The sequence below is a fragment of the Plecotus auritus genome (assembly GCF_963455305.1).
Source record: "Plecotus auritus genome assembly, chromosome: 3".
Classification (NCBI taxonomy): Eukaryota; Metazoa; Chordata; class Mammalia; order Chiroptera; family Vespertilionidae; genus Plecotus; species Plecotus auritus.
The window spans coordinates 81,581,178-81,599,976 of record NC_137772.1 but is presented as its reverse complement, the minus strand read 5'-3'; the positions used below and the strand labels follow the sequence as shown (position 1 = coordinate 81,599,976).

Sequence of the window (18,799 nt, the reverse complement as noted above, 5' to 3'; positions counted from 1 at the left end):
ACATCCAACCTAGTGCCTGTCGGTGGGCGCGTGACGGCTTTACCTTGAATCTGGACTGAGAGGGTGTGACTGGACAAGGTAGAGCCCTAAATATTATTTTTAGCCAGATTTGGGTTAACAAGCTACAAAGCTTGAATTGACAGCGAGCCTTTCTCCTTAAAGGAGAGACGCTTTTTTCTCAAGGGAGAGGCGACCTCACTTTCACTGGGCTTCTACTAGTCTTCTGAAACACTTTCATAATCAAGGGACTTCGCTTGCATGGGTGCCTGGGGACAGCTGATTTTTCTCAGAGGATAAAGTTACATATTGATTGCTGTTGCTGTGGTGTGTTTGCAGCAGCGCTGGCAGAAGCATGCGCGCGAGCGCCCTCACATTCACACACACTCACTGAAATACACATCATACCCCCCAGAAACACACACACACACACACACACACATATCCCTCTGCACCTCATTCAGACGAGTCCACACGCAGCCAGAGATCCACGCCTCCCTTGCTATGGGTGTGTCCGTGGTGCCAGTGTGTGCATGTGGTGTGTGTGTGTGTGTGTGTGTGTGTGTGTGTGTGTGTGTGCAGAAACCCACCAGGAAGACCGCAGCTACCTTATTTTGCAAGCAAGCTGCGATCCGGGTTCCTGTATACATCCCGCTGCCTAACTTTTTTTCCCCCCTGTGACTTCTCTCTTTTCCAGAGGAAGACAGTGAAGGACCTTCCGCAGTAGTCCAATACTTGGAGACTCGGCGGTGAGGCTGGGGCACCACCGCGACAGCGGAGCGCAGGGCTGGGCTAGCCCCGCCGGTCTCCCTTCTAGCTGACCTAATCAATGACTCGGAGGCGCTGGGGTTCCTGGCTCCGCCCCCGCCAGTCTCCTCTCTGCCTCTCATTGGGCGCGGGCCTAGGAGGCGGGGCTTTGCTCCTCGCGCGGATTGGCTGGCAGGGAATCAGTATCAATGTTTAAGCGGCGGCGTGAGGTGAATAGTCAGTCAGCAAGAGGCGCTGGGGAGAGAGCTGGGACTACGAGCTGGTGGATGCGGCAGCGGCGGAGGGCTGCTGGGGAGACGTTACTCCAACTGTTGAATTCTCGTCTTTCCTCTCCTTCGATGCGTTGCCTTCGGGGATGGCTTTATTTGCTTTGAAATCCGCACGTCTTTTGCAGGCTGTGAGCTGATCCTGACAGACACCAGATTGAAGGAGACCACCCGTGACAGAAAAGGAGGAAAAAAAAAAAAAAAAAAAAAAACCTCCACAACGGACTGCACAATTAACTCTGCACACCGGGCTGGACTTTGTGAATAGAGAACATTGGGAAGAAAATCCTGAACTGTGATGCGAGGCTAAGCTGTGAACACTCACTGGAATCCTGATTTCCCCCAAAAGACTGAAAGATTTTGTGGTTCCTCACGCCTAAGCAAAAGGAAAGGCGCTTTTTTTCCCCTTAAATAAACAAATAAATACACCTAGCAAAACAGACGCCTTGTTTTTCCGAGCCTTGGACTCCTCCGGCGGAGAGAGGTAGAGTAAAAGTGCTGCTGGATTCAGCTTCACCTGCCCTCTTCCCTCCCTCCCTTGCTCTCGCTTTTTCCTCTTTCTCCAAAACGTGAATCTGGCTTTCCTTTCGGTGGAGTGAGTCAGAGAAAGCCTCAGGAGGAAGCCGCAACTAATGTCTGTGCAGGGAAGACCAGGAGGCGAGAGTGAATACGATTCGTTCCGCTGCCTCTGACTCATCCGGCAGATCGGAACACCTGCATTTCTGGATGTGTCATTCCCGTATGTCCAGGCGCCTCGAGAACCTGAGATAATGTGCAGACAGACCTGTGTCTAATATCCCCTCGGAGGGAGCTCCTCGGGGTGGGCGCCCCTGGCTGGACCGGCGCGGCCGCAGCTCCTCGCCCTCTGCCCTCCCCGAGTCGCCCAGAGACTGAGAGCCAGACTGCAGGATGCATCACGCCAAACCTTGATGTTTTTCTTTCATCCAGCTTATCCCTACTATTAAAAATATTTTCTGAAGGGGGGGAAAGAAAGACCCGCACTTTATTCGCTTCAAATGTTCACCACTTTTATTCCTCGCCAAGCCTTTCCTTTCTAGATGACGAGGACTGGGAGACAGGGCCATTGGAAGGAGATGCTGAATAGAAAGAAAAGAGAGGCACTTGACAGTCCAGCCTTGTGAATGCAGAGACTGTTTCCCTTCTAGCGAGAGACAGGGCGAGTGTGTGTGCGAGGACTGGGAGGTGGCTCCCCCTGCCTTTCTATTCCGCCTCCCCCACCCCCCTTGAATCTGCACATCCAACCATGAGTTGCCTGTTGATTTCCTTTCGCCTGAGAAGCCACGCAAACTGGAATTAAACTGCAGCGAGAGAAGTCCTTGCTCGCCGGGAAAGAATGGGATGGTAGCGGCGGCTACTGGCTTCTCGCAGAGAAATCGGAGTGCGTGTCGTCCGAACGGAGGCGGAGATACCTCGATACACCCTCCCTCCCCCGCCCCCCATCCTCCCCGTAGACTTACACCGCAAACGCGGATCAGGCTGTGGCTTTCTTGACTTTGGGGGAGAGCCTTTTCGGAGGAAGAGAGGGAGGAGCTTGGCGGAGGGAGGAAACTACAAATCGGGACACTAGTTCTTTGCACTGCATTTCCTCCCCTCCCTTAGGCTGCTCGGAAGGAGAGAGGGAAAAAATACGCTTGGCTGGGAGATGCAGTCCGCCGCCGCCGCCTCAGCCAGAAATGCAAGATTAGATCTCTAAATGCAGTAAAACACGGCCTGAAAACAGACCAGCCGGAGAAGCAAGCAGACATTTCACAGCGCTCCGGGAAAGCTTCAGAATATATCTGACTCTCTCTTCACTGCTCCCCTTCCCCATTCATTTCATCACTGGAGGCGACCAGAAACAAGTAAGGATTTCACTTTCCGATCTGCCTGAAGACACACCTCCCCGCTCCCTCCCCCACCCAATTTGAAGAGTATTCCGGAGGCTACTGGCGGGAGTGGATTGGCAGCGTCCTAGGGGGAGCGAGGAAAACCTACGCATTCTAGGCTCGTTATCGTCTCTCCCAGACTAGATTTACATTTTATCCCCGCACCGTCGCTAAGTTTGAGTCGCCTCAAGTTCGGGCGGCAGAGACAAAGCCGCGGGCTTGCCCCAGCCGCGGGGAGCCGCCGCCTTGCTCCGTGCTTCTGCAGCAGTGCTGCACCTCTGCTTCTCGCCCAGTGCGGATGCTGTAGATCAACAGGTTCGGGAACTTGAGCGGTACAAGGAGGGCCCGCGGGGTCCCGCAGCCCGGGAGCAGAGGGAAGGAAGGACCCACAGACTTGTGGCTGGCTTCGCGCGCATGCTGCGCGGGGGCTCCCGGCTGACGCGCACCCATTCGCTCTCCCCTCCAGTCCGCTTGTTACTGCCTCCACCCCACCGGTCTGGGATGTACCTTTCCATCTGTTGCTGTTTTCTGCTATGGGCCCCTGCCCTGACGCTCAAAAACCTTAACTACTCCGTGCCGGAGGAGCAGGGGGCAGGCACGGTGATCGGCAACATCGGCAAAGATGCGCGACTGCAGCCGGGGATTCCGCCCGCAGAGCGCGGCGGCGGTGGGCGCAGCAAGTCCGGTAGCTACCGGGTGCTGGAGAACTCGGCGCCGCACCTGCTGGACGTGGACGCGGACAGCGGGCTCCTCTACACCAAGCAGCGCATCGACCGGGAGTCCCTCTGCCGCCACAACGCCAAGTGCCAGCTGTCCCTCGAGGTATTCGCCAACGACAAGGAGATCTGCATGATCAAGGTGGAGATCCAGGACATCAACGACAATGCGCCCTCCTTCCCTTCAGACCAGATTGAGATGGACATCTCGGAGAACGCGGCCCCGGGCACCCGCTTCCCCCTCACCAGTGCGCACGACCCCGACGCCGGCGAGAACGGGCTCCGCACCTATCTGCTCACCCGCGACGACCACGGCCTCTTCGCGCTGGACGTCAAGTCCCGTGGCGACGGCACCAAGTTCCCAGAGCTGGTTATCCAGAAGGCGCTGGACCGCGAGCAGCAGAACCACCACACACTCGTGCTGACCGCCCTGGATGGCGGCGAGCCGCCGCGCTCCGCCACTGTGCAGATCAACGTGAAGGTGATTGACTCCAACGACAATAGCCCAGTCTTCGAGGCGCCCTCCTACCTGGTGGAACTGCCCGAGAACTCCCCGATGGGCACCGTGGTCATAGATCTGAATGCCACCGACGCCGACGAAGGCCCCAATGGCGAAGTGCTCTACTCCTTTAGCAGCTACGTGCCCGACCGCGTGCGGGAGCTGTTCTCCATCGACCCCAAGACCGGCCTGATCCGTGTCAAAGGCAACCTGGACTATGAGGAGAATGGAATGCTGGAGATCGACGTGCAGGCTCGAGACCTGGGTCCCAACCCCATTCCCGCCCACTGCAAGGTCACTGTCAAGCTCATCGACCGCAACGACAACGCGCCGTCCATCGGTTTCGTCTCCGTGCGCCAGGGGGCGCTGAGTGAGGCCGCCCCGCCAGGCACAGTCATCGCCCTAGTGCGGGTCACTGACCGCGACTCCGGCAAGAACGGGCAGCTGCAGTGCCGGGTCCTGGGCGGAGGGGGGGCGGCCGGCGGCCTGGGCGGGTCCGGGGGATCTGTGCCCTTCAAGCTTGAGGAGAACTACGATAACTTCTATACGGTAGTGACTGACCGCCCGCTGGACCGGGAGACACAGGACGAGTACAACGTGACAATCGTGGCGCGGGACGGGGGCTCCCCTCCACTCAATTCCACCAAGTCGTTCGCTGTCAAGATTCTGGATGAGAATGACAACCCACCTCGTTTCACCAAGGGACTCTACGTGCTGCAGGTTCATGAGAACAACATCCCAGGAGAGTACCTGGGCTCCGTGCTCGCCCAGGACCCCGACCTGGGCCAAAACGGCACAGTGTCCTACTCCATCCTGCCCTCGCACATCGGCGATGTGTCCATCTACACCTATGTGTCTGTGAACCCCACCAACGGGGCCATCTACGCCCTGCGCTCCTTTAACTACGAGCAGACCAAAGCTTTTGAGTTCAAGGTGCTTGCTAAGGACTCAGGGGCGCCCGCGCACCTGGAGAGTAATGCCACTGTGAGGGTGACCGTGCTAGACGTGAATGACAACGCGCCCGTGATCGTGCTGCCCACGTTGCAGAACGACACCGCTGAACTGCAGGTGCCGCGCAACGCCGGCCTGGGTTACCTGGTGAGCACCGTGCGCGCCCTTGACAGCGACTTCGGCGAGAGCGGGCGCCTCACCTACGAGATCGTAGACGGTAACGATGACCACCTGTTTGAAATAGATCCGTCCAGCGGCGAGATCCGCACGCTGCACCCCTTCTGGGAGGACGTGACTCCCGTAGTGGAGCTCGTAGTGAAGGTGACTGACCACGGCAAGCCCACCCTGTCCGCGGTGGCCAAGCTCATCATCCGCTCAGTGAGCGGCTCCTTGCCAGAGGGGGTTCCCCGGGTGAATGGGGAGCAGCATCATTGGGACATGTCACTGCCGCTCATCGTGACTCTGAGCACTATCTCTATCATCCTTCTAGCGGCCATGATCACCATCGCTGTCAAGTGCAAGCGAGAGAACAAGGAGATCCGCACTTACAACTGCCGCATCGCGGAGTACACCCACCCGCAGCTGGGCGGGGGCAAGGGCAAGAAGAAGAAGATCAACAAAAACGATATCATGCTGGTGCAGAGCGAGGTGGAGGAGAGGAATGCCATGAACGTCATGAACGTGGTGAGCAGCCCCTCCCTGGCCACCTCCCCCATGTACTTCGACTACCAGACCCGCCTGCCCCTCAGCTCGCCCCGGTCAGAGGTGATGTATCTCAAACCAGCCTCCAACAACCTGACTGTTCCTCAGGGGCACGCGGGCTGCCACACCAGCTTCACCGGACAAGGGACTAATGCGAGCGAGACCCCAGCCACTCGGATGTCCATAATTCAGGTAGGAGACTTTTAGCATCACTGGGACTTCACTTTATTGCTGGTTTGGGAGCTGTCCTGAAACCTTTCTTACAGGACAGCCATTGCCAGCAGCAGTGAGAGGGGATTTTTTAAAAATGAAAATGGTTTACACTTTTGCCACTGCGTGTGTACAACATTATCTATACATATTCTCTCCCATGTAAATGGTCTAAAATCTACCAGATGTAAATGTCTTACTTTTGTTGCATTTTAAAAGTTTATTTTTGTAGTTTTAAAAATGTTAGCAGGGTTAATTATTCATAGTTTATTTTACTTTATTTTTGTTTGATGCTCTACATTTTTTTCTGTAAGAAAGGATTTCCAGAATAGAAAAAAAAAGGTTTTACCTAATTCACTTTAAAAGTGAATTTAAGTCCATTAAAACATATGATGCCAAGTGAGAGAAATGTGTACCCAAATACTAAGGAGTTAACTATCAGCCAGAATTTCAGAGCCTGAATCAATTTGAGCCAGTTTTCACTGCCACCCCCAAAGTCAGCTTTATATTTTAAAAGTATTTTAAAGGACATTAACTTTATATACTCTTTAACTAAAACTGCAGCACAATGCATTAAATTGCCTAAGCTTTGGAAATGTGACATATACTCTTAAGATCTTTCAAAAGTTTGTATAAATGTAGACTCCGGATAATGATGAGTAACTATCTATGAAAAGTTTAAATTTATTCTGTCCTGTGGTTTTCCTGATCTTTTTTGTTTGTTTGTTTGTTTTGTTTTGTTTTGTTTTTTTTGTATGTGTGTGTGTGTCATTGATGAATGTAGAAAGTTCACAATAAGGTCATGGACTGCTTTGGGGCTCTTGAAAATAGGAAGCAAAGTTGCACTAAAGGCACTTGCCATAAAGAATTCCAGGATGCATTTAAGTTTGCATACTATGTATTTTCTGTATATCTGAGTGATATTTATTGTGTATTAGATAGTATCGTTCGAAGGTTTTGATATATGAAAAAAAATGACCCAGCATGGACATAGATTTTAATAGCAGCAGGTGACTGTATTGTGTCTACTTATTGCTTAGTTTCTTTTATCCACTATTGAGTTGTGTCACAGGAAAACTTAATCCTCTCCTATTATGAATGTGAGTTACTACAAATTACTCTGGATGAGCAGTAATTGAAATTCAAAACTGAGTTTCACTATAAGTGACACTTTGTGAGGAAGATTAGTTTGGGGCAAATGAAAATAATTTGTTCATTATTTTATGCTTTCAAAAGCAAACACCTTTAAATGACACTTGTTTAAGTAATGGTTTTATTATTAAAATAGGGTTTAAAAATTTCATAACCTTATATTTTCTGAGACAAGTGTAACAAATGGTAAAACTTAGCAAAATTTATTTTCTTATAATAGTATAATGCCCTTGTAAAAGAGACTCTTGTACTTGATGCCACTGAATATACCAAAGTATTAATTGTACTAATATTAAATTCTACTTTTTAGTGTTTACTGATACCAGTAATCATGGTTTTTTGAGGTTTATATAACACTGAACAAGAAATTTATCCCTTAAAAAATCATGGTTTCTATGAAAGTCTTTCTGTGACTGTCTAAAACTGGTATTTATGATAATCTTTTAAAATAGAGATGTTAAAATATATATTTATAAATCTTTTACAGTCATTTCACAAATACATGTTATATACTCTTCTTATATTTTTACCATTGACATTACAATGGTATCACAGAGGGTTAATGCTGGATCTTCCACTTCAAGCTCTATCAGTTGAATTTTTATTCAGGTTCCATGTAAAAATGAATTTGGTCTATTAGTGAGAAACAATCTTGGATGGAAGTATCCAGGAGGTTTTGAGGGTTGAGGTGGCCACATGGTATTTATATCATAGTGTTCTTGAAGCTGGTCATTGCTTGATGGCTGGATGGATGGTGGTGGTGGTGATGATGATGATGATTCTTCTCATTAACAGTAAAACTTGAGGAAAAGCAAATCACACACACACAGGAAGAGAAGGAAAGAGATATTTTAAACAGAAAACAGAAGGACAAACTTCCTTGCCCTTCCTTTTTTTCTTGAATCTTGATCCACACCATAAAGACACAGAAAAAGTGTTTTAAATTCTTGAATCTCCCTCCCCCCCCCGCCCCACCCTCAAAGTGGCTCAATTTCTCATATTGCTTTTCCCCTGGAAATCTGGAAATATCCCCAATATAAATTGTTAAAACAGGCTTTATTTTTTTTATTGAATTTTTGCAATCCTATAAGGGATGCTCTGTAAATTCCTACTAAGTTAATTTCCTTTTAAATGTATCAGGATTTTTTCAATATCTACTCTGGAGAACAGAGTAAATTGACTACAGTTACCTTACTTTTTTCTTTATTTTTTAAAATAGCTTGCTACAAATACTCTGGGCTTAAGTGATACATTTAAATTAAAGTGTTCAGGTACCCCATGCTCTTGTTTCAAGTACATTTATTAGTGGGTGTATTTAACACAGCCTGCTGAGGAAGCACACTATTAATCTCACGTGTATTTCTGAAGGATGAATTTTAATCCATCAGAGGACACTTGGACTAGCAGCTACTAGACCTGGTTTATCTTATTTTCCAGCATATAGAAGGTGTATGGTGTATTTCTATTGATGGAATAAAAAGAGTTTCATAATTGTTTGAGATGCATCGGTAGAGAGTGGTGACTTAAAACTTAGAAACTTCAGGATTTATAAGACTCATGTTACAGCTCAAATTAAGATTTATTTTAGTATCAAAAGATTTTATGTGAGTCGTAGGGCTTAATTTTAAGCTTAAGATTTGTAGGTTCTTGGGTAAAGGTATTTTTATTGAATATGGATGCTGTACAATTATGTAAACTAATGAAGAAAAGGGGTTTTGTGAGAAGAGATTTTATTTTGGGTTTTTAAGAGATTTTATTTCAAGTATCTCAGCTGAAGTAAAGTAGTCTCTGAAGTGTTTAACCAATAAACTAGTGATTAAAATATCCTCAGTAGCGTGACTCATAATAAAAGATTGTTATAATGAAATATTTTATTCATTTTAAAGCTATAAAATTTATTTTGAAAAATAGGAGCATAGATTTTGTGGTAGTTAAGGCAAATAGATTATTATACAAGTTTATAAAAGCACTTTTCATAGAAACAATTTCCATATGAATTATATCATGTATTAATATTAGAATCTAAAAATCAAATAGAAATCATCACTAATTGTCACACCTAACTGCTCATTGTGACTTATAAAATTATTTAAGACTAGAGAAACTTCTCAACAGGTGTTTTCGAAGAAGACTTCGCTGAGAAGAGGGAGAAGACTGGGGAGTTCTTACTAGTGGAAGTATTTCCAGTATTTGTTTGAACATCTGTGTTTTCATATTTTTTGGTAGCACTACTACAAGTCATCTAAGTATGCTTTCAGAGAAGAAAATGTATAGAGCCAGCAGAATAATATCTACTACAGTAAAATTTTAAAAGGAATATATTCTTACACAGTTTTTTACAGTTCAGTTTTAAACAGGTTCATATTAAGGTTGATTTTAGATTTTTTTATGTTAAAAACATGATAAGTCTATAAAAATAAAATTGAGACATAGATGACTAAAGTTATATAGTATGTACAATAAATGCATTGTTTTAGAATGAAAAGGTAAAAGAAAAATTGTATCCTTACTAGGGACATTATTCATTGTATACTTCTATTCCCACTTCTTCATCCTTTAAGAGATTGTTGACAACAGGAACCCAGCTGATTTCCCTAGATCATGATCTTCAAAACTTTACACACTAGTGTGTTAGCAATTTCAGTAAAAAACACAAAGTGTGTGAATATTTTTTTTCTTCACTTATAATTTTGAAGATATTTTCCTGCAATGTTATTCTAATTCGGCACAGTTTAATTAGTTACATGCAATAAGTTCCATAAACTTCATATACATCTTTATTTTTAGGGGTAACAGTTGGTTGAGTAAAAAGGCAATGTTTCTTTCTTACTACATGCCTCCAGGACTGTCTTGTACATGTGTCTTTAATTTTCTTAAAGGTAGGATTAATTCCGGCTTTAAATTAACATGAGTACATAATCATAAAACTTTTTTCTGTTTTATTGTATATTAAAAGTAGTATAAAGTGCAAATAAACTTAATTAAAAAGATAATAAGCCATTAAGGTGTTTTTGACTTTATTTACAGAAGAATTTAAAATGCAAAATATTATCATCATTCTTTATATAGTTTTACTTTTACTCTTAGTTTTGTGTGTGCCCATAAAAATCTGAGCTCCAATATAAATCAGTGTGCATTTCTCAATTTTACCATAAATGAATGCACAATATGAACTAGAAACCCGAGAATAGTATTTTAATATTAGTTGATATAACTACTTATAAGTTAATAATGTCTTTAACCATTAGCTTTTAGTTTTCAATAAAATTTTCATAATACTAGTTAGGCAATACTTGTTCTTACACTGAGATGATAATCCATCAGTCTTTCATAAATGTAAAAGCAAGATAATTTTACATTTTAGTTCGGTTCTATGAGTGAATTCTATAATTTTACTTGAGTTCTATGAGTGAGTTTTATAATTGCATTAAATACTAGTAGTATATGTAAGTCTACACAGAGGATTTTGGTATCTTTGTGTTATTTAAGGCTGTGTGCAATCATGAAACATATCAGGCCATGGAAAAGTATGCCCTACAATTTCTCTCTCAGATGCTTCAACATGTTTTTTAGTTAAGAAGAAAATTATATGTTTTAAACATTTTTCTATTGCCTGTGACTATATTGTCCAAATCACACCAAAAAAACTGCAATGCCATATTTTCCAGAAACTTTTCTCTATAAAGTTTATGTTGTAATATACATTATTTCTTTTTTTTAGAATGCATAGACACAGGCTTATATAGGATATTAAAATAAATTAATTATTAAAATAATTCCAAATATCATCTCGATTATATTACTAAGAAATATACATATTTTAAGAGAAAAATTCTTAAAAATCTCCAGATAAATATTAAATTCTAATTAAAAATACAATATTTATAGTTTATCATTATTTCATTGCCACTGTCAGGTTTCAATTTTTTTTTACTGTTAGTTATGCTTATGCAATATTATGCAATAGAAATATATCTATAAAATAAAAGGTGTAAATTAAGAAACTATTTTGTGTTTTTAAAATTAATGAAGGCTTACACGCATTTAGTACAGTGAAGGTTGGCTCTGCCTATAATTATGAAAATATGAACAATAAAACTTCTTGGCAAAATTCAAATATAAATACATATAAACATGGCTTTATATTTTCAGTATAATGTATGCAAATACATAAGCACAGACATTAGCCCATTTTAATACCTATCAGTTCAAAGTCAGTTTTCTTTTTAATGAGGAGCGCAAACCTTTGTTTTCCTTTGAAAATATGTTAAAACTTGTTGATTTTACTGTGTTGAATCTTCAAACAGTTTGAAGTTCCTTAGAATAGAGTAGTCATTCTACAGAAGAGAAGTTAAGGAACAACTAGCATTCAGTGGACCTTGTGCAAATTAAGAGAAAAAAACAACACCTTGCCAGTTTCTGATTCTTCTGGAGGATGGTAGGATGGTTGGAAGCGCTGTGAGAAGGTATGTGGTGAGTTTGATGATGAAATAAGAGGAGGAAGATGCAACCACTGGAACTGGGCTCACGCCAGTTCGGAAGTAAAGTGTAACTCCCTATGCTGAGTGGTACTGCAATACACTCAATAGTGAGTAAATTCTTACAAATGCACCTGCTAATTATGATATTAGTCATTGCTCCAGAATGTATTCCCCTCAGTGATACTTCTGTTTAATAAATCCCACAGGGCATTATCTTAAAGTCATATTTTAGTCAAGCCATTAGGGAAGGATTTATTTTTTTGTATTGAATTCCTTCAACCAGTGACTATATATTTGTTAGAGAATAGCATAAAGTTCATTTTGCTTATCAATTTTAAGACAGTGTGACTTTTACCACCTACCTACAAAATGTTTTTAAAGTTCATCAGACCTACACTAATCTATTGTCAACCTATTTTAGTAAAAGAGACATTGACAAGCTTTTCTTTCCATGGCCACACAGTATTTTACAGTTAGTCATAGCTTTCACCACCAGCTTTGACAGTGATATATTACTATCCTTTGGTCTTCTGAAATACATTATCCATAATAAAGAAGTCCTTAATGACATCAAACTTTCCTGCTGTGACTAAGCAGAAGCTTGCTAGAGGCTCCTTGCCACTGCAGAAGTCTAAGTTCAATATTTGTAAGGTAAAGGAAAAAAAAAAGACAACAAATGCAAATTGTGGCTGTGTAGGTGGTATCTATCACTTGTATGCACAAGGGTTTCCCAATGATAGATTGTAAATTGGTTTCAGACAGTGTTTGAGAGAATCTATTGATGTACATGTGACACACTTCCATTTGTATGTCCTGGTCCTACTGACATTCTGATTACTGGTATTTGTAGGCCTTGCCCTGGATCTATTCCAGGCAATTTTATTGTGGTGAAATGGCTCATACAGTTCATTGAGCATCTAGCATAACTGCGCTGAACATGATTGGCACGTTTGCATATATTTATTCAAAAAATAAGGTAGTCAAACAGCATAATTAAGGGAAAGTGAATCATAACAATAAAGGACAATTTAAGTTAACAAGCTTTGTGATCAAAGGATAAATACAGGTTGGATAAATGAGACTTTTTAGATGTAACTAATTTACATAAATAGACTTTGGTCTGATTAGAGAAATGGAATATATTAAAATAATTTAATGGTATTAGAAATGCATTTTACAGCAATCATTTTGAAATATTTAAAGACCTGTGTTATTTTATTTATGTTTCTATTTAACAATATAGTCATGGACCATATTTACGTTGAATGAAAAATAAGCAAGGTAAAGATAAATGTAACACTGTAAGCTTGGTTCTGGAATATACCCTGTCTGAGCAATATTTATTATTTTTTAAACTTGTAATGTTTTTGAATGATTTTAATTGGTGGAACACATTAAAGGGACCACTTGAAGGACAATTTCTTGTTTACTCTCTTTATCAGCTAACAGCAGCCTTTATGGAATTTGAAAACGAGAGCATTAAAACTCTATTTCAAGTTTTCAAAGCTCACATTTATATTGTTTAATAAATATATACTACTATTAAGAGACACTGGGTACATGTTTTTAAATTATATTAACACATAATATAGATAATGACTTTTCATGCAGAAAGGTTCTAATACTCTTCTAATAGCATATATACATGTACATGTACATATACATATACCATGTGCATATATTTCCTTAATCCTTACCCAAGGATATACTTATTGATTTTTAGAGAGAGAGGAAGATAGAGAGAAACAGCTATCGGTTGCCTCCCACATATGTCCTGACCAGGGATTAAACCCACAAACTAGGTATGTGCCCTGAACAGAATGGAACCTGCAGCCTTTCGGTGTACAGGATAACACTACAACTAACTGAGCTACCTGGCCAAGGCACATATATATATTTAAATAACAGATTTAATTTACAATGTGACTAAGTAATTTATTTTCAACAACTTGGTGCTTTAGATATATTTTCTTAAGCTTCTTTAGTGATGCATTTTTTAAAATGTAATTTAAGCATACCTGTAAGTCACCATTTAGCATACTTCTTTACAGTATTTCTATCTGACTTCACTAACTAATGACTAATTATACTTTTACTTATAATTTTTGCGTCCTCCAATTCAATAAAACTCAAATGGAAATACAGCTATATATCCTGAATTCCTAAAGTTTAATTTTATAAAGCAGAAATGCAACAGGTATTTTATTGTAGGTAGAAATGGTAGGGTTCCAAATATCTTTTCTTATTTTTATAACACAGGCTTAGACTATAAATGAATTAGATAAAGTCTTAAATTTTTATTTATTTGCACTATGTACACATACATCAGTTTTGAATCCTAAAACTATAGATATAATATTTATTTTCAATCCACAGACCCCGATATAAATACCTTTGCTGAAAGCTGTTCATGTTATTTTGTTAAGCTGTTTATTTTGCACACAGCATATTATATCAGAATACACTGTTATTACTTTATGACTGAATATTTGATAATTTCTTTTTACAATTTCACCATAGCAATTGCACATGCAGAACAGATATTTGTAAAAATAATTCACTTATGATTATCATGAAGGATCATTTAAGTACAGTGTAAAGTGGCTGCTATATGCTTTTACCAATGTCCTCATTTCAGTAGATGAGATGACAATAAGAAATTAGACTGTTTGAGAAATAATATGCTTAAAATCTCATTAAAATTTGCTAAGAAACATATTATTTAGTATTTTGGAGAAAAAGGAATTAACTTAAAAAGGGATTATTTTCAAGCTCAAAATTGATAATTGCTTAATGACACATCTTTATATAGTGTCGTAACTTTCTGAGCAACCTTAAAAATAATTTATTTTTATTTTATATCTTTGTCAGCAAAAAAATCAAACAAACAAACAAGCAAACAAACAAAAAGCCCACAAAAAACAACCCAAGATGAATATTGTCTAAATATTGGTGAATTATAATCAGTCTCTTCTTGGGGTATAAATATCTTGCTTCCTATTTTGTTTTTTCAATTTTGCATCTATTTTTAAGCAATTTATTTCAAATCAACTTATTGCATTAAGAATGTGAATAAGAGAAGTTGTATGTCATGCAAAATAAAGAGAATCAATGATCTATCTTTATTATCATTATCATTAGGATAAAACTTCACATCAAGGCATAAAACTTGATTGCTTTATTATTACTTTAATCTTTACATCACTTTGTGTTACATTAATAAAATGTGTGTTTTTTTCCTTTTTGTTTTAAACCAGTGTCTAATCTCTTATCTTAAACTTGGTTGATTAAATCAGAATTTCCTGATTTTAAAAAAATGATGATACACATTAACTCTTCCTTGGCATGGTTTATAATTGTACAAAACCAATGAAAATCTGTTGTTGTTAATGCATGAACCTAATTGTAATAAAATAGAGGGTTATTGAGAGCATACATATATATGTAAAATAGCAAACATTTTAATGCAACACACAAATTGAAAAAAGAAAGTCTGTAACCTTGCAGGTTTAGTATTGGTAGATGCCTGGATAGTAGTAATTATCAGTTAAACTTCCGAGTCCTGACCTTCTAGGAAAGCTACTATTTATCCCTAGATGAAATTAAGGCAGAAAATAAGTGAACTATCCTATTAAGCAAATCATACTCACAGGAATTTTAAGGGTTATTGGCAAAAGCCTATTCTACAGTGAACCCCTAATATAAGATATAACCCCCAATACCAACAAATGAAACAGTATGCCTAATTGGAGAGAAAATAAAAGACAAGGAATACATTTAAGGAAACTTCTTTTTGTTGTTGAGCAATAGATGTTCCATGATTTTTTCATAATCAAGACAATTACACAGTAATTTAGGTTAGAATGTATGCCCAATTCCCCACCTCAAGACCCAATTTGTTACTACCTGTGGCTATTTCTATTTAAAAAAAAAAAAAAGAAACATAATTACTATGAGTCTCAGCAGTCTTAGAGTAAATTTTTGCAATTACAATACCTCCCTTGGGAAGATGTGTGAAAATGGCAGATTAATTCCTGCCAGGATCTTTCTGTTCCTCATGCATTTTTGGATTTGGTGTCAACTGCTTATTAGAGTAGCTCTGTTTGCTGTGGTTAAAAGTTATGTCAGTGTTTCTATAGTATAACTCTAGAAATAAAGATCCACATGTCAACTATTAAAATTTGCCTTAGGTGAAAAGTTGACAACGTAAAATCTTAGCAAAGAATTAGATAATATTTTCCATTATGTTTCTCTGTTGCCTGGATAAGTTTGAAGTAAATGGTAGTAGGACCGTTTAGCAGTGTTGAGAAAGAAGGATTTAGACTAGTAGGTAAAAAGAAAAGTGCGGTTCTTTGAAATATGAAGTAAGATTTAATCAGCAGAAATCAATGAAACTATTTTCATTCTATGCTTGATCCTAAAGCTATTTAATGCATAAGAATTTTAAAAAGCCCTAATGACTATATTGAGACTGGATAATAAGTGATTTAACATGCTACCAATTTCCATTTATTCCTTCTTTGGATTGTGGTGTATGATCTCTGTTCTTAATAAAGGTCTAATTGATCTATACACAAATAATGTGTTATTCAGGCTGAAGAATTTTAACCCTCTGAGTCAGTGTTATAACCAGTGAAGATAATTTGTCACAAAGCAGTTTAGATAGCAGGACAGTTGAGGACAGGGGCCACATTCTCTTGTTTGCTTTTGTAGTTGAGAGAACAGCATGGTTTCTCATACATAGTAGGCACTTAAAAATTAGAATTCTTTATAATTTCCTATGACCAGTAATTAAATATGAGCCAGAGCTTAAAATTCAAACCTAAAAATTACTAAGGCCAAAGTCTGAAATATTATTTACATTAAAATGCTGAAATAATTACATGCTGAAAAATAATTTATTTGAAGATGGCTTATTTTGATAATTATTAATTATAGTTTTTACCTTTCAAATAACTACAATAAAAATTCCTATAGAATTCTATTGGTCATATTAAAAGTTCATGAATAAAACTTGATCAAGGTTCATAATTATGAGCATCAGCTTTCACATAATTTGTGTTTTATATATATACACACACAGATATATATGTGTATATGTATATATACATAAATGTATATAGAATATTTCAAGAGAAAATAGTATTGGTAAGGACATATCTTTTTATATTTTGTTCTGTTTCTTAGTGTGGTTTATAAAGTATTGAAACTATGTAGTTCAGATGTTATGACTATTTGTTAAGGCTTTAAGACCACTCAGCTCCAGTAAATTATTAAGCAATCAATGTGATCCTTTTTATATATTCAAGTTTAAGATTCTTATTCTTATGAAGATTTTCCATAATATTAATGCTTATTTTGATATGACTTTTAAAGAAATGAAATTATATATATGCCATAAATAGTTATCTTGGGATTACATTTTTTTATGTTTATTGATATGTGATTTTATATTCACTTTGGTACCAAGTGATTATTAGATTTGCCAACTGATAATGGGAAAAGAAAATCACCATGGATAATTATCACATGTGTATAACAATAATGCAACTTACAAAATTCTATTCAAATTTTCTGGATCTACGTTGTATAGGTGGTAGGAAATTGTCAGGCACCTATTGAGGAAACATGCTCTAAGCACTCTTATCAACAATATATTGCCCATTTCAGTGTTGTTATTTAAAATTAATCTGCCACCTGCAGAGTTAAATCCATAATCATTAATTCAATTACTAAAAATGAAATAATTTTAAAAGCCCTTAATTAAAATAATTTACTACTTTTAAGCTATTCTAGGATTTAATAACTATATATCTGAATTTAAATTTTTAATTGCAAAATCTATATCAAACAATAAGAGGGGAGGGGGCTGATAGAATAAAGGCTTCAAGTAGAATGAGCTTTTAAACTGTATTAAGATTTAATTATTCCACATGCCAGAGTATATGAGATATAAAATGAAGGACAATATAATAGAAAGGAGCATAGAAATGTAAATTTAAGCAATTTATGGTTCATTGTCAAAACATTCAAAAATATGAGAAAGACTCTGAAAGATTAAACAAATAGTGTTAAATATTTTATATGATTTTTCAATTTAAATTCTTTATTGTTTAAAGTATTACATAAGTTTCCCTCTCCCCCCAATATTTTATATGATTAGCAAACAAATAGTGGGTTCTCAATGGGGACATTTGCACCCACAATTATCTAAATATTATAGTTCACACCCATCTGTAAACTCACCCTGGAATGTTTATCATCTGTGGAAAGAAGGCACATCTGCAGTGGGTGCCCTCTCTGGGTGGGCTACCAGGCCAAGTCATGGTTTCATGTCACTACAAAAGGCTTACCTGGGAGCAGGTATTTTCTCAGACAGCCTATGGTATTCCAAAACCTGTCTGAAATTTACTCATTTCTCTGAATGTGTTTTTTCTTGAACGATCATACATGCTTTCCTTTAGAACAGCGATTTTAAACCCTTTTCATTTCATGGCACATGTAAAGTAATTACTAAAATTTTGCAGCACACCAAAAAATATATCTTTTGCTGATCTGACAAAAATAGATATAATTTTGATTGTTTTAAAAAATAATATTAGTAATTACCTACCCTTTTTGCTCCAAAGTGACTTTTAAAAAATTCAGGTGCCTATAACTTGTATATAAGGATTTTTGGTACCAAGAATTAACCTATTGTTCCACATGACCACTAACATGCAATTCTATTATCTGACCTATACTAGTATATTTATGGTTCAAGATAGGGCATTCACACCCAACAGCTATTGTGTTGGCTTTTGTCATTTTATCTGACAATCTAAGGGAAAAGGGATCTGTGCTCCTGACTAAATAGGTATTGCATGTTTTAAAAATGCTTGTGGCACACCAGTTGAAAATTGCTGTTATAAATACAGCTTAGAAATGTACTGGAAATGTGATTTTCAAACAATGTTGCTAAAAATGTTAATGTTTTGCAAATATAACAATTGTTATGCATTTATGTTAGTCTTCCCACAAAACTATATAACCTAAAACATGTATCATTTTTTAAAAACTTCAAAAAGTTGTTTAAATATTTAAAAAGTGTAACAAAACACATAATTTGAGTGAAGCAAAAACAAAGCAGTATTTGCCTTATACTGACTTGTTCTAATTCTTTCTTTTTATC

The 18,799-nt window shown here is 38.9% G+C and overlaps 1 protein-coding gene across 3 annotated transcripts in view; it reads left to right on the top strand.

Annotated features, from left to right (window-relative positions):
• Positions 1 to 1,001: 1,001 nt before the first annotated feature.
• PCDH17 (protocadherin 17) overlaps positions 1,002 to 18,799 on the top strand; it is a 104,160-nt gene continuing 86,362 nt past the window's right edge. For all 3 annotated transcript variants that reach the window (XM_080659999.1, XM_080660000.1, XM_080659998.1), the window contains exon 1: positions 1,002 to 5,977. In XM_080659999.1, the coding sequence (XP_080516125.1) occupies positions 3,332 to 5,977 (2,646 nt within the window). In that variant the 5' untranslated portion in view covers positions 1,002 to 3,331. The remainder of the gene's footprint in view (positions 5,978 to 18,799) is intronic.